Genomic DNA, 23,924 nt, shown 5'->3' on the forward strand with positions numbered 1-23,924 from the left:
CTATATGATGTGAAATATCTATTTACTTGATCTGTAAATTTCGGTAATGCTCTGTAACCCTATTCCAGCGATGAATAAGGGTTAGGGGTGTTACATCTTAAACTATTATATCTTGTTTAAACAAACACTTATATTATTTTTGTAATTAAATAAGCACTGTAACTATAAATTTTATCCATAAAAGCCCTTGATTTTATTATTAAAGTAAACACATTTTAAAATTTTAAATTAACTAATGAAAATAGTTTATTAAATAAAAAATAACATTTTACAATTTCTTGAAAGCACTTACATACATAACACACTTAAATAATTTTTTTGAAAATGTTAATTACTTTTTTAAATTTTATGTTAATATTAAAAGTGTATAAAATTTTATTGCATCAATAAGAAATTAAGATAAGAGCTTGAAATTTAAAATAATTTTACGTAAATATTAAAATCAATGACTTTTATGAGTAAAAATTAGAGTACATTAGCTTAACTAAAAGGTAACTTAAGGGCTTGTTAAAACCAAGTCTAATAATTTAAATTTTTAGTATATTAACCTATTTTAAAATAAGTAATCAATTTTTTAAAAAAATTATTATGTAGAAAAGTTAAAAAATCAATTCTAGTTAATATTATTATTAATATAAATAATATATTTTATCAAAATAAAATAAAATACCAAAGGAAAAAGTAAAATTTTAACATTATAATAAAACCAAGTGTTGATTTTTTTCTTTATGAAAATGTCTCCTTTACTACTATAGTAAAATATCTTTTATATATATATATATATATATATTTAACGCAATATCCTTCGAAAAATTGCAATAAATTGAATCCCCTACTCTCCCTCCTCCCCAAAACCAAACGATAGTGGAAAAAAAAAAAACTGTTTCTTTTCTTTGGTCTCTTTCCTTTCCTCTCATTGCTTCCGACTTTTGATGGCTTCTTTCTTACCAGACCTCGAACCAGGCCCTGAGATGTCACCGGAGTTTGAACGGAAGAAACGGAGGAAAACCGAAGGAAACCCACCTTCTTTTCATCCTACGCAAGGCAACCGTAGAATCAAGCAATGGCGAACCCAACGAGAACAACGGATCTACTCCTCCAACCTCATCGAATCTCTCCGTCGTTCTCCAACAGCTACCGGAAACTATGTCCGTGACATGGCGTACAGACTTCTTGCTGTCTCGGCCAAGGGTACAACGCGGTGGAGCAGAGCCATTCTCCTGGGCCGACTCGCTGCTGGTGCCAAGATGAGGAAGCATAAGAGAGCCAAGGCTGGCGCCAATAGGAAGTTGAGGAAGCCGGTGAGTAACAGACAGAAGAGAAAACTGCCGGCCGTTGAGAGGAAGTTGATGGCTTTGGGACGTCTTGTCCCCGGTTGCCGGAAACTACCGTTGGCGAACCTTCTAGAAGAGACTAGCGATTACATAGCAGCTTTAGAGATGCAAGTTCGAGCCATGACAGCTATCAGCGAGTTTCTCGCCAGCGGCGGTGCACAGCCGCCGGCTGGTCGGCTTGTCAACTCGTAAAAAATGGCGAAAAAGGTGTTCATTATTATATTATATAATATTTTTTGGAAACTTTGGTTTTTACATTTTAGTTAAATTCGTGTATTTTATTGTATATTGACTTTTCTTTCCCTTTTTTTAAAGCCCCATTTGCCGTCTCCGTCTCTGTGTTCATTGTTGTGTTTTTCTTTTCGATTATAAATTTTAACCATAGATTAGAACAAAACATGGTGTCACCAATGGTTGAAGTGCATTTAATTATAAATAAAAATATGAGAAAAATAAAAGACACTAATTTAAGAAAAATAAAAATCTATGTGAAATCAATAGAATCTCAATTTACTTTGATAAATCAAATCCCAAGAATTTTGGAGTTTGATAGGTGGTAATAAATGAAAATGGTGTCGGCAAAAGGGTAAGGGCAGGGAGGAATGAAGGAACCCAACCATCTAGTCCCCAACCAAGATTGAGGTTTTAGATTTGAGACATGTGAGTTTAATTTTGACAGATTTTTGTAAGATATTAAAACTCAAAACACGTGTTGTGTGTGCATAAAGGCTAGCACCAACAAGCTGCTAATGGTCATGTCCTTCCATATGTGACAAAATATGTTCGAATTGAATATCGCTTGAAAATTTCTTAATTTTACATTAAATCAAAACAGGGCATAGGCAGAATGAGGGGACTATTATGAGCTAAAAGGAGCCTCGCACCACCATGTGACTACGTGGCCCTACATTTTCAAGTGGCTTGCATGTGCCCATGAACCAAATGAATACACAGTTAGGGTTTTCCATATTGTATTACCCACAACTGAAGACTAAAAAGAATTTTTAAAATATTTATAAAAAAATAATGTCAAATTTTAGTACTTCTTTAGATAAATATTTTTTAGTGAGTAAATATAAAAAAATTAAGTTAATTTGATGTCAAATTTTAAATATAAATTTTAAAATAAAATACATAAGTATCTTTAAATTTATATAATATTATATATTAAAGGAGTTGTCCTATGTATTTTTTTATCAGCAAGAAAACTAAAATTTTCATATTTATTTAATTAAATTGATATTTATTTAATTTGTGTCATATTAATTTAATCAATATTTTAATAATAAAATATATCTAAGTTTGATACTGATTCAGGCCTCAACTGGACCTTAAATACTTGGATTCAAGTCTCATCATTTACAATTGTAATGTGAGGTTTCCTCTCCACCATATTTGTATATTTTATGTAGATTTTGTCTATTTCTTTTGAGTTAGTCCAATTATTGTTCGATTTGTTTATTTATATATTATACATTATATTGATTGAATTTTATATTGTAATCAATTAAACATATATTTGTATTTGTCTAATATATTTATAATTGTCTTTTTACTATTAGAAAGAAAAAAACTAATGAATAATGTGAAAGAAGTCGAAAGTTGAAGGGAGTCGTTGTGCTTAGGTTTATGCTCCAAGTCTTAATTTCTACTGTGGATTTTTTTAATTATTTATTTATTTATATGATCTAAAATAATATTTGGTGATAGACATTGGTTAAATAATACTCAAATAAGGTCATGTTTGGATGAGTGTAATTGAATTAACATTTAAAGTTTCCTTTCAAGTGAAGACCTAATATTCCCCTATATCAAATGTAAAAAGAAAAGAAAAGCTACAAAAAGTAGCATTCTTTCCAAACATGTTCAAAGTTATAAACATTACATCATATATGAGATTATCTATTTATATTTATATAAAGTATTTTGTTGGATTAATATTACAATTCACATCATGAACGTTAAGGGTAAGGCTAAAATTTTCTGTCCAAGGAGCGGAATTAAAATCAAATATTTTTTTGGAGAAATCAAGTGGGTGTGACAAAATCTAAAATTCATAGATTAAATTAATGAATGTTATCATTATTATTGTATTTAATTATAATAACTAAATATATAAATAGTTCTCAACTTTGACAGTTTGGCCGAGTGGTCTAAGGCGCCAGATTTAGGCTCTGGTCCGAAAGGGCGTGGGTTCAAATCCCACAGCTGTCATTTTCAAATTATTTTGTTCCAAATGTCTATAGTAAGTCATCGTTTGGGGTTTCTTCCTTTTATGCTTTTATATCAAGATTCAAGACCAATGTGATTACTGGAAATAAAAATAAAAAAATGAAAGAGGTTTTGAACCAAGGAAGGAAATGTGATTAAAATAGGAACAGAAAAAATAAAGCACTATAGATTGCTTTGATTAAGCATGTTACAACTCCATAAATTCGTGCAAAAAATATTCTCAAATTTTCCTACCTCCCATATTTGCTCTACCTAAATCACACTCTCCCTTTTCCCCCCACAAATGATCTTTCTTCTATTTTGTTTTGTGTATCTGTGGCCTTCATAGATAGTCTAGAGAGTTTGGGCATGTTTGAGATTTTGCATGGGTCTATCTTTTGTATTTTTTTCACTGTATTGTTTGGATTGGATTGGACCAACTAGACGAGAAATTGACTAGGATATCGATATGGAGAGTGAAAAAAGTTAATTGATTTGAGAATTAGTACAAACTAATTGAACTGGACTGAAAATTTGAGTGAATCGAATTTTTTTTTATTTTTTTATTCTTTTAAATATTTTATTAAATTATTTGCTTTGAATCAGATGGACTGATTGAACCGAAAATCAATGGTCTGATCAATTTGACCTCTAATCCCATTCCGACAATCATTTCTTCTAAAATCTAAGCAAAAAGAAAAAAAAATTCTCTTTAAATTTATGTCTTGCATTTTAAATTACCAAAAAATCTTATTCATGGACATGGAATGATTTGGGCTTAAAATATTTAAACTTCTTTCTTTATTTTAATTATCTTTATTTATGGGATAAAATTGAAATTTTGAGATACGGGTGGGATTGTGTTTTAAATGTGAATAATTTAGCAAGTGGATTGACAAGAAATAAATTAAATTTGGTAAATATAAAGATGATATGAGATAAATCATATTTGAATATTTTATATTAATAAAAATTTCACCTTTTTTTTAAAAATTAGAGTAGTCAAATTATGGTTGAGATTTTAAATTTATCTTTTAAACTTTAAAATATTTTAATTATATTCTCAAACCACCGATATTATATTAATAAGGTGCTTCATTATTAAACCATTAATTTAAATGTTAAATGATATAACATGTATAGTTTAAGAATATAATTAAAATATTTTAAAGTTTGAAGACTTATATTTTAAAGTAAGGAATATAATTTAGGGATACCTAGAGAATGAGAGCTGGGGTTTCTTAGAATCAAACCCAAATACTCACACTTTCTTATTTGCATTATATTAAGGAAAAACCTTTTTCTACCTGTTGGTGACTCTTAATTTAGAAAATTCTAAAAATAAAAGTAAATAATTGTTTTAAAAATAGATAAAGTGTGAGAAAATAAGGAAAATTATTTTAAACCCTTCAGATTTTCTCCTACATTATCTATATAGAAAATCAATACCAATTCTTTAAAAAATAGAAAAATAAAACATTAAGCAAAAGTATTAGTTCTCTGTTTTTATCTTTTCTGTTTCTTGACATTGTTTTTTTTCTGTAATAAGGAAAGAAAATTTCAAAAGAAAATTTCAAAACATAATTTATTCTTACAATTTGGATTTTTTTAAAATAATTTAAATGAATTAAAAATTTGAATCGAGTCCGAAAAATAAAATTTTGTGGTATATTTTAGATATTTTTTAAGAAATGACATCAATGTCAATTTCACAAGCCTCCATAAGATCAAATCTGGATGTTCTTCAAGGGCATGAAACTTGATTTGAATATATTACTAATTTGAGTTTGGGGAAACATTGAGGAAGCATGTAACAATTTAACATTTTTTTTTTTAGTTTTGTTCTGTTTGTAATTTGTTATATGATTCTATTGAATGATAATTTTCTAACAACATTTTTGAGATTTTATTTTCTAGAATTTTTATATTGAATTTTCTATTTTTAAATAATTTTAAGTTTTTTTATAATTTTATATAGAATTAGAGTCAAATTGACAAACAATATAAAATTGTTATTTCACCAGCTAAAAGTGTCACTTAACAGCTGAGTGACCTAGAAAAACAATTTCAAAAAATTTACTGACTAAATTGTAACATGTTTTAGTTAAGTGACCAAAACGAAAATTTAACCATAATTCAATGACTAATTGTATAATCTACCTAAATAAATTAGTGGCGTGGATTTCACCGTTAGTCCCATTGGAACTTATTACCCTTGCATTAATTATGTTTGGTACTATATTTATAATTTACTTTCATATCTGATTGCTTTTCGTATTGTCCATCCCATACAGTAATTGGTAATTGCAATCTCACAAATTTTTGGATTTCCTTTCTCATTGTTATTTGCTTGTAAATTAGTATATTACCATTGTAAAAAAATTGCCCATTTGCATTACATTTTTCTTTCTCTCCTTTGGCTAAAACTCGAATGAGCTCACTAAGTATTGCTTCTTAAATAAAAATAAATTTTTTTTTTTATTTTTGCTTTTGGTCAAAAAAAGTACTTTTGCAAAATAATTTTTATCCCAAAAGCATTTTTGAAAAGCTTAGGAACATCTTGTTTCACAATGTTTTTATCTCAAAAGTATTTTTAAGAAGCAATACTAAATTGACCCTAAGTCACTTAAACCAATTCATTTTCCACTTCACACTCTCTACCTCAATCCTTAAGGTAATGGTCAGGCCTGACCCTAGGGATAGTTTGAGAGTGCGGCCGCCCAGGGCCCAGGGCTAGAAGGGGCCTAAAAATAAATTTTCCAGCTTTTAACGTGAAAAAAAAAATTCTTCCGCCTTTTAAGTTTTCTGATCGACGCTTCATTATAGGCAAGAAAAGAGGCTCTCAATTTTTTTATTTTTTTATTAGTATATGCTTTTATTTTATTATATTAAATTTTATAATTTTTTTTTAAAAATAACTCTAATTTATTATTTCACTTAAGGCCCAAAAATGACAAAAACAGCTTCAGGTGCAATTATGCCATTGTTAGCTCAGTTGAATAAATGAACCCTCCAAATTATCCATGCTACATGGAAGTTATCTAATTTTTGCCCTCACAAGCCACCACCCACACCATTTCAGCATGCAGAGATTGTGGGTTTCTTATTGGACTCCACGTACGTAGTGCAATATTTATAGATGGTATGCTCCCATCCATAGCATGCTGTAAATTTTAGTTCATAGCAATTGAAGCATTGCTTATAAATGTGACCTTTTAGATTCAGCATTATTCTTGCTGAGTTTTCTTCTATCAAGTACTGAATCATTCGGATAAATTTCATGCTTAAACTGACTATTTGGTGCTGATAATAATCATTCAAAGATGGTGTTTTTTTTATTTGACCTATTATTCAGTAAAGCATTATAAATGCATGGGCTAAAGTAGTTGGAATAAAAAGAGCAGAAACATAGCTTGCATGAATCTTGGTGGGAGCAATTTATACTAGATTTTATATAAATAATTATTTATTAATTAGTACCTATATTTATGATAGTTGGGCCGTGTGGACTAAAACTTCTTACTGGTTCAATGCTAATGCCATACAATCTGGTGATGGGAGGGCCACTCCAACAAGTTGATGGTTCCTCATAATTTTCTCACCCCTTCGTACACAGGCATGGCGACTGCCCATCTATAACTTAACCTACACCCTTCACAATTGCCGGACAAAGTTATTAATGGCTGCCCCTTCCTCCATTCATGGTATATGTTGATATATTATTTATTCTCCTCCATTTTTTTGTTTCTTTTACATGGATAATTTCGTTTGGAATTTTTTTTTAATGAAGCTCTTAACAAAAACTATTAGTCATGTTAATTGGTTTTCAGAGTTTATCCCTTGGCTGAGATCGGATTAGGGTTTCAAAGTATCGAAGTTACAACAATCCCTTTCTAATTTTCTTTTAAAATGCAATGTATTTTACGTAACACTTACTCGTGATACATGCTGAAAGTGGCAAAGTTTTGTCCTAATCTTATGCAATCCAGCAAATATAGCCCCAACATGTATGAATGTTCAAGTCTCATCAAGCACCCATAATAGATTAGTAGTTAATTTTATAAGCAGGCTTCAACTACTACCACATTTCCATTATTTATATTTTGATTTTGATTTCTACGAAACATAGATTTCACCTTTTGTATACAACCTTTTAAAAATGGGTTAAGCAACTTAATCATATACAGCTTGATATGGTACTCTAATAAATGAATTCCCACCTACCTCAAACACTTGGCACATTCCTATTGGAAACCCCTTCCAAACACCCGACTCTTTATCTCTTTTTTTTTCTCCTCCCATAAATTTATGCAATTAATAAATCCCCCAACTGTATCATAAATACATACAGATGGTAGCTAGGCAGAATCTTAGCCCCTTTTACCGCTCTCACCTGTTAGTTCACCTAAAGGTGATGGCTAAACCCAACCCAGCCTTGACCCACCAAACCACTGTGTCCAGACACCACGCACAGCCTATAAAGCTTTGCCACAATGGCATTATGGAAATATTTTTGTACTCACAAGGGTGAATAAATAGCTTAACAACTATATCAAGACTCCATTTGTCTTGAACAAATCCATCTTTCTCGAGCGACAAAGGTTACAGAAAGAAAGAAAACATGTCTCTTGTGACAGAAGAGATAAAAGCGAGTGCATCAGAGATTTACCATGGAGATGAGATATGCCAGGAGAAATCCAAGTTTTTGTTGGAGGAAGTAGGCATGCCAAGGGGGCTTTTGCCACTTAGAGACATCGAAGAATGTGGGTACGTGAAGGACACAGGTTTCGTGTGGCTCAAACAAAAGAAGAGCATCACCCACAGGTTCGAAAAGATAGGGAAGCTGGTTTCCTATGCAACTGAAGTCACGGCTGTCGTTGAGAAAGGCAAGATCAAGAAGCTGACTGGGGTGAAGACCAAAGAGCTTTTGGTTTGGATCACACTGAGTGATATCCAAGTGGATGATCCTCCCACTGGGAAGATCACTTTCAAGACCCCTTCAGGGCTGTTTAGGACTTTCCCTGTATCAGCTTTTGAGATTGAAGGTGAACAAGTTAAGGGTTCTAAGGGTAAGGATGAAGAGAAACAAGTGAATGGAGCTGTCGAAGTGAAGGAAGTCTAGAGTCCTTTTTCAATTCCCAACAGAAGAAAGCCTTAATGTACTAAATATCATTATTAGCAATCAATAAAAAAAATGATTTTATTTTATGGTACTACATAGTTTCCGAAAATGTGTTGTGTTGTGTTGTTGCTTCAATCAACTGGAATGGTAGTGCAACCAAATGCCTTTGTAAGTGAAAAAAAAAAATGCTCTGTTTCCCATGACATGATGAGGCCTACTATGTTTCAGTTTCTTCTTTGTATACTGTTATGTTAGTCATATGTGAGGCAAAGAGAAAACATAATTTGACTACTAATACTTGATTAGTTCTTGAATCTTTTAGATTCATGGTTTGGATTTTCAAAGTATGATTTTAACAACAAAATTAAAAAAAAAATTCCATTTAATATTTAATATTAGGGTAATTTACATAAATGTCACTAAACTATTACTAAGTTTATGTTTTGATAACTTTAAATAGTCACAAAATGATTATTTAAAACACTGAATTATTTAAAAGTTTTTATCTAAGTCACTAAGATGTTAAATTTTATTTTTAAAAAGTTTAATTGGCAAGCTCCAAACGATGATTTGACAGTTGATACAATAGGTTAATACTCATCGATGACTAGAAAATATATATTAGATGTAAGTCAATTTGATGATCACCGAAGATCACAGAAGAAAATGTTTGGATTTTAACTCGCAGAATTGTGACATTAAAAGTTGTTATATGAAAAAAATGAACTGCAAAATAAGAGAAAAAAACTTTCGATTGGTATAAATAATGTTAATAAAAAGCCATATGACAATAATTTGAACAACCCAACGACTTAAATAAAAACTTTCAAAAAATATAATAACCATTTTGTAACTTTTTAAAATTAATAACCAAAACATAAACTTATTAATAGTTCAATGACATCATGCATAACTTATCCATAATAATATTGTTGAATAAAATACAGCTTTTAAACGTAATGCCACCTTTAAATTGAGATAGACAAGTCTTATTTTAATGCTTGAACAACCTCCATGATTTGACTTGAGTTTCACTACCATCATAGATGTCATGAAGCAAGCCACACACACACAATGTGGGATAAAAGTAATGCATCATTATTAATCCTTCATAGAAAAGACTAGGCATTTGGTATGCCATTCATACAAATTGACGTTTAAGTAAGCTCTACTAAGTTCAGCTTGCTTGTTAAGGTAACATTTTAAGTCTCTAAAGAATGCCTAAAACTGGTTACAGAAGCATTCACCAGCACCAAATGCAATAGCTGGAAACCAGAAAAGATTTGGCTTTACTTTGGTTCTGACCAAAAGGCCCCAAGCATGAGTATTGTTGACACCTCTCCCTTCTGCAGTACTTATGACTTCAATGCCTGAGTAGAAACAAATCACAATCAATTAAAAATCAGTACAAGCTTGTGCTTCCATAATTGGTGCAATCCATTTACTGTTTAAGAGTCAAATTAAAACTTGGAAGAAAGAAATGAGTGATGCATCAGACACGGTACGAAAGCTACATTCCAACTGCTAACCATGTACAAAAGATGAAACAAATGTTAAGGATGCATTAGTTGATCAAGTCTACAATAGAAAATAAACAGCATAAAATCTGCCAAAACAAATGGCATAATTGGCAGAGCAAGAATCAAAGCAAATCTGATACTATTCTGCTAGCAATTTATCTCTTATAATTCTGCAATTTTATTAATGTTTTTTTTAAACGATGTATCGCATACTACATAAAGGCCATCAAGAAAGGGAAATGGAGAAAGGATGTCAATTATTCTTTTGAGGTCAAACAGTTCCCTCTAAAGAGCCTTCATTAGCTCTTTCCTCCATAGGTTCCTCCAAGAAGGAAGGCAACACCAACAAGAGTACATTCACCCTCTCAGAGAAAGATTTTTCTGTACACCATCCTGTGACTCAATTCTGTTCTGAGCATAGAACAAATTGCTCTCAGTGCTACCAGTTGTCGTGGGAAATCCCAAATGGAAGACGGCGATGGACATACACATACAGAAAACAAAAGGATGACTAGAAGAGTTGTCCAATCAAATATAAACAACAACTAGCCAAGATTTGGATATCATCAAAGGCTTCCTTCACACTATTGCTTCCTGCAATGCAAATGGCAGCAAGTCCAGCGGGAGCAAAATTAATCTCAATCTCAAGCATGAGTAGCAACAAGCGCTTGACATGGGCTAAAATGGCAGAACGCAAGGCCAAAGGATTGCGTTTCAATCGTGATAAACCCTACACCTTTGGGCATCAGTGCAAAAGACTTTATAAGCTGGAAATAAAAGATTGGGACCTAGTTAAACATAATCCAAACTCTAATGAGAGAATCTCCCTTCATGCAATCACTAGAGTTCGACATTGAAAAACCATGCAATTGTCAGTAAAGTGAAAATGCAACCAATATATAAGGACTTCCAATCAACAGAAGTGTAGGCATGAAAGTGATAGTGGCAAATGGTGCAAAAATAACTAGCTTGGGGGTTTGTAAGTTGATAAACTTCAAACTAGCCCAACATTCTCACTGCTGATTTATTTTTTCACTTCACTAGATTGGTTTGATGTTGTTTGGGGGGCAAAATGGTTGGAGATATTAGGTTCAATATTATGGGATTTTTCTTCTCTAACCATGGGACTTGAGTTAAATGAAGAATGTGATTTTCCATGGGTTGCCATAAAAAAATGCATCCTGGGATTCACACACTAAGAGACACAAATACAATTTACAAATTTGAAGACTTGTCAGTAGAATTTTCAGATTTATTCCAAGAGCCTATTGGAGCTCCTCCAATTTGAGCATGTGACCACAAGATATGCAAGCTTCTAGGAGCAGGCCCTGTGGGAGCTTGCTCTTATCACTAACCGCATCACTAGAAGGATGAAATTGAAAAGCAATACATTGAAATGTTGAGCCAAGGAATTCTCCAGACCTGTAAATCTCCATTCTCTTCATCAATCCTCTCTTTCAAAATCAAGATGGTGCAAGGAAATTTTGCATAAAGAGAATCGAATACCCAAAGTGTCAAAGATAAATTTCTAATTTCAGGTGTCAAAGTTAAATTTCTAATTCGGTAGTAGAACAGCTACTAGATGAACTACATAAGATTGACTCTTCACCAACTTGACCTCAAATCAAGTTATCATCAAATTAGAGTGAACCAAACAAACATTGAAAAGACTGTCTTTTACACCCACCATGATCAGTTCGAATTCTCAATCATGCCATTGGGATTGACAGATGTCCCTTCAACCTATCAAGCATTGATGAATGAGGTATTTCCACTCCATCTACAAAAAATTGTACTCGTTTTCTTTGGCAGCATTTTAGCATACAAGTTTGGGGAGGAACACCTCCAGCACATTAAGAAAGCCTTGGAACTCTTACGTGCTCATCACTCACGTTTGGAGCTAAACAGATGGCATACTTGGGGCATATTATTTCAGCTAGTGGAGTTTCAACAACTCCTAGCAAAATCAAGGCAGTAACAAACTGGCCTACGCCACATTCCACCAAAGCTCTCACCAAATTCTATGTACCTTTCCAAATCCTACAACAAGATGGCCCTATGGCCAATCAGTTGGTCCTTCCGCCTACCAGCAAGAAACATAATCTATTTCATGTCTCTCTCCTCAGTTTTTAAAAGAGACTAAAAGTCTGCAATTTTATAAGTGAAACTAAAAGCCATACTCAAGTGATCAATAGGATAGAATTTGACCAAGCCTAATCCATGCAAATTTGAAATTATTCTTGCTAACAATTTAGCTCCTATAAGTCTGCAATTTTATTAATTTTTCCTTTTTAAACAACGTAATGCTTACCATACAAAAGCCATTGAGTAAGAGAAATGGAGCAAGTAGAAAAGTTTGTCTACTATTCTTTTGAGGTATGAAGTCTCCTAAAAAACCTTCATTAGTTTTTTCCACCATAGATTCCTCCAAGGAGGAGTTTTTTATTCATCACCCTTAGCCTTGGCCCTATTCTTGTGCACGCAACAAACAAGTTTCCATCATTTGATTAGCAAGCATGTATTTGTTAATTGACAACTTGTGTTTAATCACACATCTTTCATTTTTTCCCCTTGTGATAATGTAATCATGCATATCGGTCCTAGCATCTCATGCATTTTTTCAAGAATTTATAAAATACAGATGTTTAGAAAATAAAGGAATGTAATTTTAACAAATCAAAGTTTTTAAGCAGTTGATAAAGATTCAGGAACTAAAGGCCTAAATCCATGCTTGCAAAACAAATGCATACAGAATTTAGCAAGTCTAGAAAAAGATAGATCGTGTTTTTGATTTCTCAAGCAAACGTCATGCAAACACCATTCAAGAACACATATCTAAAATGATATTGAAAAGGGATAGTGTCATACCTGGAAAGCTGCAACCCATTTCCCATTAATCCAGTCCTGATGTAGCCTTAACTCAGAGTGTTCAAACTTCATTTCCTCCTTGGTAGCCTTAAAATAGACTTCATACTTTGAATCCGAAAGAACCTTAGAAATCACACCCACCCACCAGCCATCATTGTAGAAAGCATCAACTTCATCAAGCTTTTGGAACCGATCAGCCATAACAATTTCTGGTGGACAAGGTCTAATGTGTAGGTCATCAAACTCCTCCTTTAAGAAATCAGTGTCATCGTCAGTTCTCAAGCTCTCATACTGAACTAGGTACCTGTCTTTCCCCACTACTTTAACAATAGTTCCAGCGAACCAAGCACCTTCAAAACCATCTTCATCACTGGTTACCTCAACATGTGCTCCCTTACAAAAAAATTTATCCATTGTTATTTTGCTAGACCTCAATTTCTCTCCGCTCCCAGCTAAACCAGACTTTGACTTTTTTTTGCTTGCTGCATTATCACGCTTTAACTTCTCTTGGGTGACAACTTTGCTAAATTTCATCTTTGCTTCGGTCACTGCTCTGTCAGACTTGATTTTTTTTTCCATTTATTTTATTGTTAATTAGGAATCCATCAATTGTTACTCAAAAAGTACAAACAATCTAGAACACCTAAGGTAACATATATTACAAACAATTTTGAGAAACAAATTCATATAATGACTTCCAAGTTTAGACATTCAATCAGTAAAATAAGTCATTATCAAGAATATTGAATAGCAACACCAGTTTTCTGAAACCAGGATATCTATCTACTTCAAAGAGCATATCTATTAAAGTTTATATTCAGCACGTGATATACTTAGATCCTCAAACAGACAACCTATTACTTTAATACTCCTAATAACCTACAAAAAATGGAGCATTTGAACAATATAAGACTTAAAATATATGCAGAACTCGCAAAATAACATATATCAGTTTACAAACATTCTGAACTACTTTATATCCAAATAAATAAATCATAAATCCCAATTTCTAGCAAATTTTTTATCTGAAGAAACCTAAAGGAATAAGAATTACTACAAAAAAACTCAATTACGAAAGAAAAGTGAAATAGTAAGAAACAAGAAATACCCAAAAGAATTTTACCTCCTTAACTTGCTCATCTCCCGCCAATGGTGGCGTCCAAGACCCATTAATCCACTCTCTATGAAGCCTCAACTGCTCCTCGCCAAACTCCAACTGCTCCTTGGACCTCTTGAAGTAAACATGAAAATTACCGTTCTCCAACTCCTTAGTAATCACCCCTTCCCACCATCCGTCATTGTAATAAGCATCCACCTCTTCACTGAACTTAAACTTTCTGGTCGACTCTCGAGGGGCCAGAGGGCGTATATCCACAGCGTCGATGGTTTCCTTCAAGGGTGTAGTACCAGCCTCGTCCTCGAAGAGGTGGGTGTATTGGACTAGGAATTTGCTGGGCTTTTTAGAAGAAGGGCGCTTGATGATGACGCCGGTGTACCATGAACCACGGAACCCAGGGTCGTTGGAACTGATCTCCACTTGGGAACCAGGTTGCAGGTGAGGAGGGTCGTTGGTGGCGGGGGCAGTGGTGGGCTTACGTTTTGTCATTTCCCTGTACCGGGGGAGGTGGAGTGATGGATCTTTTGGCGGGGAAAATCTATGGGAATCTTCTGATCTGTGTAAAATGATCTCAACACCCAATCGATATTTATAGTACTTAAGTTTCTTAGGGTGTTAATAGTACACAACCAAACACAAACCAAACCCAACCCAACCCAGTGACGGGTCTTTGTGTCGGAGTAATACAAATTACAAAGTTACCTTTTTTCTTCTTTTTACTTTAGGGCAGCTTCCTCCGCTGGCAGCCTTGCGCAAGCGCAACTTCTTTTAATTCCTTAAAACCCCCTCTAATTTTTTAAACTTAAAATTTAACCTCTACATTTTAATTTTGAGATATTAATTTTTTTTATTTATTTAAAAGTCTTCAAACTCCATCCAATTTTACTATTGAAATTGTTGATGTAGCAATTATAAAAAAGTAAAATAACTCTCTTTTAGCTCTTAATCTTTATCTTTCTCATTTCAATCCTTACACTTTCAAATTACATAAAATTATAAAATAAAAATAAAATTTAATTTTACTTCGCATTTTTAATATAAATTCATAAGTATTTAAAATCATTGTTTAAAATTATTTCCAAAATTTTAAAAATAAAACTAATTAAAAATTCATTTAAAACTTTTTTGAAATTATGAAAATATAAAATTAAAAAAGGAAAGTGTCAATCATGATAAGAATAAAATATTTTTAAATTATATTAATATGATATTTTATATAATTTATAATTAATTTTATAATTTATCCAAATTGAATTTTAAAATTTGTTCAAATTCAATTCAATATGCACTTAACGGATAGCTTTAACTTTGGAGAGATTTTATAACTTCGGACAGATTTTATAACCATAAAAGGTGTTCATACCTAAATTGGACTAAGTCGAGCTGAAGCCTAATTTCAAAATAAAAGAATTTAGGCTCATCCCTCCCATATCACCCTTTCATTTTTTTTTAAAAAAATAATAATATTTTTATTTGAATTTAATTATGAAAATGATTAAATGTTCAAAATTAGGGCTTAACATTTTAGGGGCAGCTTAGATAAGGATCAAAATCTTTCAAAATAGTCATATGAGGACTTAACCATTATAAAAGTGTTCAAATAAAGACTTTTCATGCACTTCAACCTAGTTTGTAGTAAAAATTAGATGAATGTTGGCGTGCTTAGAAGAAAACACATGATAGTTGAATCAAATATTGCCTGAAAATAAAATAAAATTAAAATAATAAAAACATAACTTGTAACATGATATATGATTTTTGAGAAGCCCTTATATGAGAACTTTCGAAAATATTTAACCCTTATTTATGCACTTTCGAAAAGATTTGACCATTTTCTAATCATTTTTGAAAGCTTTAGCATCCATTTGAGCATTTTGGTAAATGTTAGACCTTTATATAACCATTTTGAAATATTTAGCTCTTATATGAGCAATAATTAAATTGACTTTTTTTAATATTGTGTATATTTATGTCGTTTGATAATAATAAATTTTAATTTTTCAAATTATTTATTTCATAATTTTAGACTTGTTAAAATGATATTGTATAATTTTGGATACAAATTAAATATAATAATTTGAATATTTTATTTTTAGAGAAAGTAAAGAGATAATTTATTTTGAATATAATTTTAAAAAAATCAATTTGATTTTCATCATTAAGTAATATATACTTATTCTATTCAACATTTTTTGTTATAAAAATATTTCAAGTTATCGTGTATATTTTGGTAACTCATGGATAATTCTTCTCCACAATTAAATTGGAGAAAAATGCGTGTTTAAGCGCACTCAAACCAACATATTCTTAATTGTTGTAATAGTAACAATACCAATTACATTAAGACTTAATCAGAAACATACTTTTCTTCTTTCTTTCCGGATTAAAAAGTTATTAGATGTTTATCCCCTCTCTGATTACAGTTTATTTATTTGAAAAAGGAAAAGAGGTATGAAATTAATTTACTAAATAAAGGTATAAAATAAAATATTATAAGCTTCAGCCCTTGTGTAGTAAATAATAAAAGATGTGCTTTTAGGTACTTCTGCATTTGGCCAACCAAAAAATAAAATCTAATAAACCAAAGCGATATAACATATTCACTAATATGCTAAAGTAATATTATATTCCTATAATCTTATTATCAAAAGTAATCTTATATTCTATGAATCAAAGTGCGGAAAAATACGGACCATAACCAATTATGAGAACATAAAATTTCATTTTGAAGCTCTGGGAATTTATTGATAGAGTGGGACGGCCCTTTTCCTATTGATTTCTTTCAATTAGAAAGCACAAGAAAAATCAATGGCTGCAATAAATTGGTCATCCAAGGGCCCAATATATGGGAGAACAATTTATACTTTCAGTGCCAATCAACTTCCATGATTGATCGGAAAAAATAACATATGCTAAACTAGTTTGTAATACAAACCTGTATGTTGATGAACTTTTTAAGTATTGAAAATTGCTAATCAGACACAAAATCTTACTCTACCCTAAACTTGTAGCTGTACAGTAACAAGGCTCTCCACCTTCCATATAATGGTGTTCGATTACACGAGTATCTGAGATTTAGCAGCACCACGAGAACATTTTACCCGGCCGCTTTTGCTAAGTGCACAAACGCAGATCTCGAGAAGCTCGTAGTCCTCCTCCCAGAATAACAAGGAAGCCATCTCTCGGTTCTCCACCATCATTTTAGAGGTCAGGAAACCAGCAATGGTCCATGTCTGGTAAAGTCGAGATTGCTTTCCAATAAACTTCCCACTTCGGGTGTCATAATATTCAGGCCAATGGTCTCTTGAAAGCCTCTTCTCTGCCAAAGCTATGGCCTTTTGGGCTAGTTCTAATCTGCCCATCTTGACACAAGCCAAAGTAAACTGAAAGAGTAATTTAAGATTTAGAGCGAGGGTATAACCGCATTAACTAATTCAAGGTATTCAAACAAGCATCATAGAACAAAGTTGGATATTTGAAACAGGAAAAAGGCCATCCTTGACAAAGGGTATTCCAAACTACAAGAAAATTCAAGCTTACCTGCCAGAGAAGTGTTGGCCAAGATCCACCATTATGGTATGACCAAGGGCTGCATAAGTTCATCAAGCACACCAGCGTCAATAGATAATATGTAGATGATACACACACACACACACACACACACACACACACACACACACACACACACACATATATATAGAGAGAGAGAGAGAGAGAAAAGTCTTCATGATAAAGAGAAAGGCACTCACGTATTCTTTGGGTCACTGCCCGTAATTATGCGCCACTCTTCATTCTCTACTGCAGGATAGCATATCTTGAGAGGCATATGCCCCACAATATCATCCCATTTGTTTTCAATTAAGTTGAGAATAGCTTCATTCTGTTTTGGAGTGCCCAGTGATGAAACAATGGACCAGAGGTTCCCAAGTGTGAAGAACCTAAAATCCATGTGAGCTGGCTGTAAATTGCCAATTAGATATCCACCTTCTTCAGGTACCCAATCCATAAGCCAGGAAGGAATTTGCTCTGGATAAATATTGAATTTGTTGGTAGCATCCATGGAGTACTCTTCTGTCTTATAACGGTATATCTCATTGATCTTTTTCATGTCAACCCAATAGTATTCTCTGATGTGGAATGATAGTGCATTCAGTCTATTGTTTATAGCCCTCACCAAATTCTTGGAGCCCTCATTTACTGAGAGAATCTCACGAGAAGAACGTAGAGCAGCGTAAAACAAAGCCTGTGGACCAAGCATGTGACAATTAGGACAACAATTTCAACATAGAAAGGGCAAATGAAAGCCTCTGTTAAAAATGAGGCAGGATCAGAAACCATGTGCAAATTAAGATAATGAGCAAAGAAAACAGAAAGCAATTATGGTCTAAAAAAGTTAATATAGCATCCTTTTTAGAGGTCACAGATAAAACAGCAACCTAACTTTTTGAGATCAGGTTAAATCCGATATGATTAACAAGAGCAACTTAAAGCAACCTTTTTGGCTGTTTTTTGTTCGGAAACTTTAAAACTTCTAACAATGAACTCACTTGGATCTCAAGGGGATGACCATGAATACCCATCCTTCTATCTATCATGCAGGATCCATCGGTGACTAACAGAGAAGGAAACATATCAAATCCATCAGCTAAACACAAGTTGAGGATCAGCTTCATTCCCGTTTGAACATCCACTCTCTCTTGCAATGAATAATCACCAGTGATTCTCCCATATGCCCTCAACAATATAATCCACCATAATCCTATCAAAGAAGTCAATTCAATAAACTCACTTTATCAATTTTCCCTCTGAGTGTCAATTCAATGAACTAAGTCAATCAATTTTCTTTGAGCAATAACTTCGAAAAGGAAAAAAAAGAAAAAGAAAAGAATCACATGCGAACTTCAAAGTACAAAAGCATCATGAATGCTAAAGCTGAATGATTCAACATCCTAATATTAACTAGCAAGTTGTCATAGTAAATGGTCTACAAAGTTGCAATAAACTAACCGGAGTCCACTGGTGCAACACGACCAATAGCTGATTCTCCAAAATCTGGATCTAGAACTTCCTCAAACTTATTGTCATCAATTGGTACAGTTCTAACCTTAAAACTGGCTGGCATCAAACCCTGTCCAGGACTATAGCAGTCCACAGTTTTCTCCCAACTCTAGATCAAAGACAACAAAATAGTTGGTTAAGTTTTAAAGGTATAATTTTGCAAACTGACAAGGAAATGTTCAACCTACATAGTACATAGCAAACCCATATCCACCTCTGGATTGAAATTCGATGTGTCTGAAACTACCAGCACGGAGAAAAGAGGCATGAAATTGATTACATTAAGCAATAAATGCCCAAAGTCCTACAATGATTGAAAGGAACCTAAAAGCACAATTCGCCAACTTTATCGTGAATATGTGCATTGGATTTGTTTTTACACAATGTTGGGAAAGGACCAAGCCACCAAACCATAAAGATAATCAATGACAAATGATGATTCATGAACAAAACAAGTACTTAGGCTATCTGAATGATAAATAATACACAAATAAACAAATGGATATCAAACAATCAATGACTAGTCACACCAAAAAAGGAAATGCACTACTAATGCTGCTACAAAGTTATCCAATATACATTAAGTGAGTATGTATACCTGCAACTGCAAAGTATGGAGGAGAAAATTCTTGAGAATTCCTCCTTCACCTTTAAGCAAAAAAGCCAAAGCTGAAGGCACAAAATCACGAATGAAGACCTGGTCGTAATTCAAAGGCTGCTTATCACCTGGATCATTTGCAGCCACTGTACCAACAGGGAACCCACAATACGACACAACTGAATCTCTCAATAAATCCCATGCCTCCTTTTCAATAGCACTATCAATTGAAACTCCATTTTTTCCCTTTCCCAAACCCTCCCCAATGTTCTTCACGTTGTTTCCATCTTCAGTTAGAGGATTTTCTCGTCCTACGAGGTTCTTATCAGTGTCAATTCTTTCAACAAGCGTCTTCACATTAATTCCGTTTTGCACGTGAATTCTTTCGAAATTCTTGTCGTGTCTACCTGTTTCGACAGATGTTGAGAGGTCTCTTACCCTTGATGCTATCACAGCTTGAACAGAGAAACCGTAAGGCATCGGAACCGCCCTGGGTCGGGCAAAAAGGGAACTTGGTAAATAATTAAACTTCTGGGCATTGTTGATAACACGTTGAAATCCTAAGAATCGAGAAGGGTAGGCGTGGAATTGAGAGTTTTTACTGAAATTCAACAGAGAAGCTTTGCTCTTGTAGAAAAGCTTATCTTCACAACAAGGAGGATTAAACCGATGTCGGAACCCCAAAAACAAAGCGCTTCTGAGGTTTAGGAGTGTTGAAGGAAGCTTCATGGTGGAATTGATGATGAAATTCATAGCGTTCATAATCAACAAATGAAACTGCAGCGATTGATCAGTAAAATTCGCTTTATTTTATTTGGGATTTAATTATACCCGAAATGAAATTGAACAGATTGAATTGGAAAGATAAAAAAGAGTTACCCAGAAATTGATAGAAGAAATATGGAATGCAACATGTCTGATTTCTCCGCGTGTTTCCAACAATTCAGCATTTGCAAAATCTATATTCCTTCTTTATTATATTATTGCTATTGTTTTTTACTCATTCTTCTTTCCTTGCCATGAAGAGCAAGCAAGCTTTTTATGGCTTCAAATTTAACCAACTTTGAGGTGAACAAAATTGGTAATTTAGTCCACCTTAATATTTGCAATTTTTTTTTTTTGTTTTGTTTTGGTATATCAACTTGATAATTAAGTTTATATAATCTTGAAATTGGATAATGTAAAAGTTGTATAAGGTTTGTTAATGGAAATTAATTTCAGGATTCGAAGTATATTTAGTTGTTAAATTTACATATAAAATAAATTTAATTATCAAGTTTGAGAACTAAGAATTATATTTACTCTAATTTCATTACAAACTTTAAAACTGAAATTATAAGCTGAGGCTAAATTCTTGAATAAATCTAACTCTTCTCATGTGGGGGTAGAATGGTAGTAAATCTAATTTTTGAATAAATGATATAATTTTTTCTATTTCCTTTAACATGAGCGTCGCATCACGATTTTTTTTTTTGTTACAATATCTAAAACTATCAATAGCTCCTCTAATTAGTAAAAGTAAATTAAATTAAAATTAAAATTTGTATAATGTAAATTTTCATATAAAGCAATCTATGTAAACGAAAATAAAATTGTAGTTTTTTTAATGAAATTATTTTTAATATTATTGAAAGTTTTTAATAATAAGAGTAAACTATCAAAATAGTCATTTTTTATTTATTTCAAGTTACATTTTAGTCATTTATATTTGAAATGTTACATTTTAGTCACTTACGTTAACGTGTTGAAACATTTTAGTCACTAAATCATTAATTGTCATTAATAATAAGTGACATGGTACATTAAATTATCATCTCAAATAAAATTTTTAGGTTAAATTATATAATTGGTCTCAATATTTTTTCATTTTGTGCAATTTAATTTTTTTTTCTTTTATATTCTTTTAACTTTCTTTTTTATTTATTTATTTTCCATTCTCTTCTACCTCTTCCTTTTGTTTTTCTCATTTCTCTATCTGTAACACCCCTTACCCGTATTCTATGCCGGAACAATGTACGAGGTATTACCAGACTTAAACACAATTAAACACACCCGAAACCAGATCATGAAACTTCATTCCAAATAAACTATTATTCAAACACATGCTTAAAGTCCCTTATACGGGCCTATGAGGCCCAAAATATACGGGCCTACGAGGGCCCAAAATATACGCCCGTGTATCTACCCATGTGGACAAAAATAGGCCATTTAAGGCCGCTTTTCTCACCATCTCAATATTTTCCTAAACAAAATCACATTTATACACTAATAAAGTCCAACAAATCAACTATTTCAGGCCAAAACATGTATATTTCATTATCAAACACAACCATTGCATTCAATTTACTTTACATACTTAATCATTCATACTATTACATTATCAAATCAACCCCTATACATGCCATATAAATCAAAAAGTTGTTTAACAAAATCTACCGGAATAAATCTAGATAGTGTGATCTTCGATGTTGATCTGATCCTCCGAATGTATATACGTTAATCTATAAGATACATAAACATACACAAGTAAGCTTATAGAAGCTTAGTAAGCTCATAAGCATAGAAAATAAATCTTACCGAACATTTAACAATAATCATATATTATACAATTCACTAATTCCTACCGTCAATCTCAAAATCAATGATAAGTTCACTTATTTGGATTCAATGTCACATAATAACAATTTTTTTTTATTCTATTGGGCCCATTTATCACTTAACTTTCTTATCCAATTTAGGGAACAATTACGGAATTGAGTACTTCGTTATCACAATGAAACTATGGTATTGCACATAGTCACATGTCACACACCGTTGCCATAGCCGTCTTACATGGATCACAAATCATACTGATGCCATATCCCAGATATGGTTTTACACAGAAGCACATATATCACCGATGCCATATCCCAGATATGGTCTTATATGGAAGCACATTATCACATCACACCGATGCCATAGTCTAGCTATGGTCTTATACGGGAGCATATTGTCACATGTTGCCATGGTCTAACCATGGTCTTTTCCGTCAATCCATCTTGAACACAGAACGAAAGTACCCAATTCCATCGTCCCACTTAATTTGTACTTTTACTCAAATATTATTTCACAATTATCACGGTTTAATGACATTCATATACTATAATATACTATGACATGTATGAAATTTACCTACCAAGATATTGAATTTAGCCATATGAACTTACTTGGGCTAATTTGCAAAAGTCGTAAAAATTCAGGGACTATCCTTGTAATTTCTCCTTTCCTTCTTGATCTATAATTATAAAATCATTCCTTCATTAGCATCTATTCTACTTCACAATTTATGCCCTTTAATTTTTGAAATTACACTATTACCCCAAACTTTTCATTTTTACAATTTAGTCCCTACTTAATTTATTCATCAATTGAGCTAATTTCTCTCAAATAACATTTCATCAAGACATTATAAACTACTTCAAAGCCTTTAACATTCAAAATTTCAACAAAAACCCTAATTCCAACAACTTTCACAATTAGATCCTAAAAATCAATTCCTATAAAAATCTTTTCATAAAATCATCATATAATAAAATTAAAACCCCAATTCCATGATAAATCATCATAAAATTTCAGCACTTATTCATGGAAACTTTCAAAATTACCCATGAAATAAAAAACCAATGAATTAAACAAGTGAACCTAGTTGTAAAAGTCTCAAAAAATACAAAAATTACAAGAAATAATCAAAAATTGAGCTTACATGTTGTAAAAATATGAGAGACCAGCTTAAAAGAACCCTTCAATGGTTTTTTTTTGCTGGAGAGGATGAAGAAAATGAAGAAAACTCTAGATTTCCTAATTTAATCCAATTTTTAACTATTCAATTTCAACTGAATTACCAATTTACCCTTAGTTCACAATATTTCTCAGCTAATATTTACCTAACCATCCAGCCCATTTTATTTTGGGTCAAATTGCTCTTTAAGTCCCTTTTATTTATTATTTAAGCTATTTAATCACTTCTCGCAGTTTTACATCTTATTCAATTTAGTCCTTTTTATTCAATTGTCTACTTAAATGTTAAAATTTCTTAACAAAATTTTAATACTAACTT

The 23,924-nt window shown here is 32.3% G+C and overlaps 4 protein-coding genes and 1 non-coding gene across 5 annotated transcripts; 3 read left to right on the forward strand and 2 right to left on the reverse strand.

Moving 5' to 3' along the window:
• The first annotated feature begins 801 nt into the window (after window positions 1–801).
• LOC108462792 (transcription factor bHLH149-like) lies at window positions 802–1,731 on the forward strand. Its single transcript, XM_017762694.2, has one exon. The coding sequence runs from the start codon at window positions 933–935 to the stop codon at window positions 1,524–1,526; it is 594 nt and encodes a 197-aa protein (XP_017618183.1). The 5' UTR covers window positions 802–932; the 3' UTR covers window positions 1,527–1,731.
• Window positions 1,732–3,468: 1,737 nt separating this feature from the next.
• TRNAL-UAG (transfer RNA leucine (anticodon UAG)) lies at window positions 3,469–3,548 on the forward strand. Its single transcript has one exon. It is a non-coding gene; the product is annotated as a tRNA-Leu (tRNA).
• A 4,540-nt stretch (window positions 3,549–8,088) lies between these two features.
• LOC108461386 (uncharacterized) lies at window positions 8,089–8,758 on the forward strand. The gene has a single exon (XM_017761224.2). The coding sequence runs from the start codon at window positions 8,167–8,169 to the stop codon at window positions 8,665–8,667; it is 501 nt and encodes a 166-aa protein (XP_017616713.1). The 5' UTR covers window positions 8,089–8,166; the 3' UTR covers window positions 8,668–8,758.
• An 857-nt stretch (window positions 8,759–9,615) lies between these two features.
• Window positions 9,616–14,859, reverse strand: LOC108464373 (protein AGENET DOMAIN (AGD)-CONTAINING P1-like). Its single transcript, XM_017764650.2, has 3 exons — window positions 14,179–14,859; window positions 13,056–13,616; window positions 9,616–10,037 (listed from the first exon to the last, which is right to left on the reverse strand). The coding sequence occupies exons 1-3, from the start codon at window positions 14,659–14,661 to the stop codon at window positions 10,023–10,025; spliced, it is 1,059 nt and encodes a 352-aa protein (XP_017620139.1). The 5' UTR covers window positions 14,662–14,859; the 3' UTR covers window positions 9,616–10,022.
• Window positions 14,860–16,890: 2,031 nt separating this feature from the next.
• Window positions 16,891–20,893, reverse strand: LOC108461272 (alkaline/neutral invertase A, mitochondrial). The gene is made up of 7 exons (XM_017761064.2): window positions 20,708–20,893; window positions 19,829–20,605; window positions 19,180–19,339; window positions 18,720–18,931; window positions 17,922–18,415; window positions 17,713–17,761; window positions 16,891–17,555 (listed from the first exon to the last, which is right to left on the reverse strand). Exons 2-7 carry the CDS (start codon window positions 20,588–20,590, stop codon window positions 17,229–17,231), a joined length of 2,004 nt encoding a protein of 667 aa, XP_017616553.1. The 5' UTR covers window positions 20,591–20,605; window positions 20,708–20,893; the 3' UTR covers window positions 16,891–17,228.
• Between the last annotated feature and the right edge of the window lie 3,031 nt (window positions 20,894–23,924).

Source organism: Gossypium arboreum, chromosome 13, assembly GCF_025698485.1.
Source record: "Gossypium arboreum isolate Shixiya-1 chromosome 13, ASM2569848v2, whole genome shotgun sequence".
Lineage (NCBI taxonomy): Eukaryota > Viridiplantae > Streptophyta > Magnoliopsida > Malvales > Malvaceae > Gossypium > Gossypium arboreum.

Excerpts from the sequence above, each read along its gene's own strand:
- LOC108464373 (XM_017764650.2), bottom strand. The coding sequence starts at position 14,661 with ATGACAAAACGTAAGCCCACCACTGCCCCCGCCACCAACGACCCTCCT. Across the intron at positions 13,617-14,178 it reads GAGATGAGCAAGTTAAGGAG|TCTGACAGAGCAGTGACCGA; the intron begins GTAAAATTCTTT and ends AAAAAAATCAAG.
- LOC108461386 (XM_017761224.2), top strand. The coding sequence starts at position 8,167 with ATGTCTCTTGTGACAGAAGAGATAAAAGCGAGTGCATCAGAGATTTAC.
- LOC108461272 (XM_017761064.2), bottom strand. The coding sequence starts at position 20,590 with ATGAACGCTATGAATTTCATCATCAATTCCACCATGAAGCTTCCTTCA. Across the intron at positions 18,932-19,179 it reads TGTTGCACCAGTGGACTCCG|GATTATGGTGGATTATATTG; the intron begins GTTAGTTTATTG and ends CTTCTTTGATAG. Across the intron at positions 18,416-18,719 it reads GTCATCCCCTTGAGATCCAA|GCTTTGTTTTACGCTGCTCT; the intron begins GTGAGTTCATTG and ends CTTGGTCCACAG.
- LOC108462792 (XM_017762694.2), top strand. The coding sequence starts at position 933 with ATGGCTTCTTTCTTACCAGACCTCGAACCAGGCCCTGAGATGTCACCG.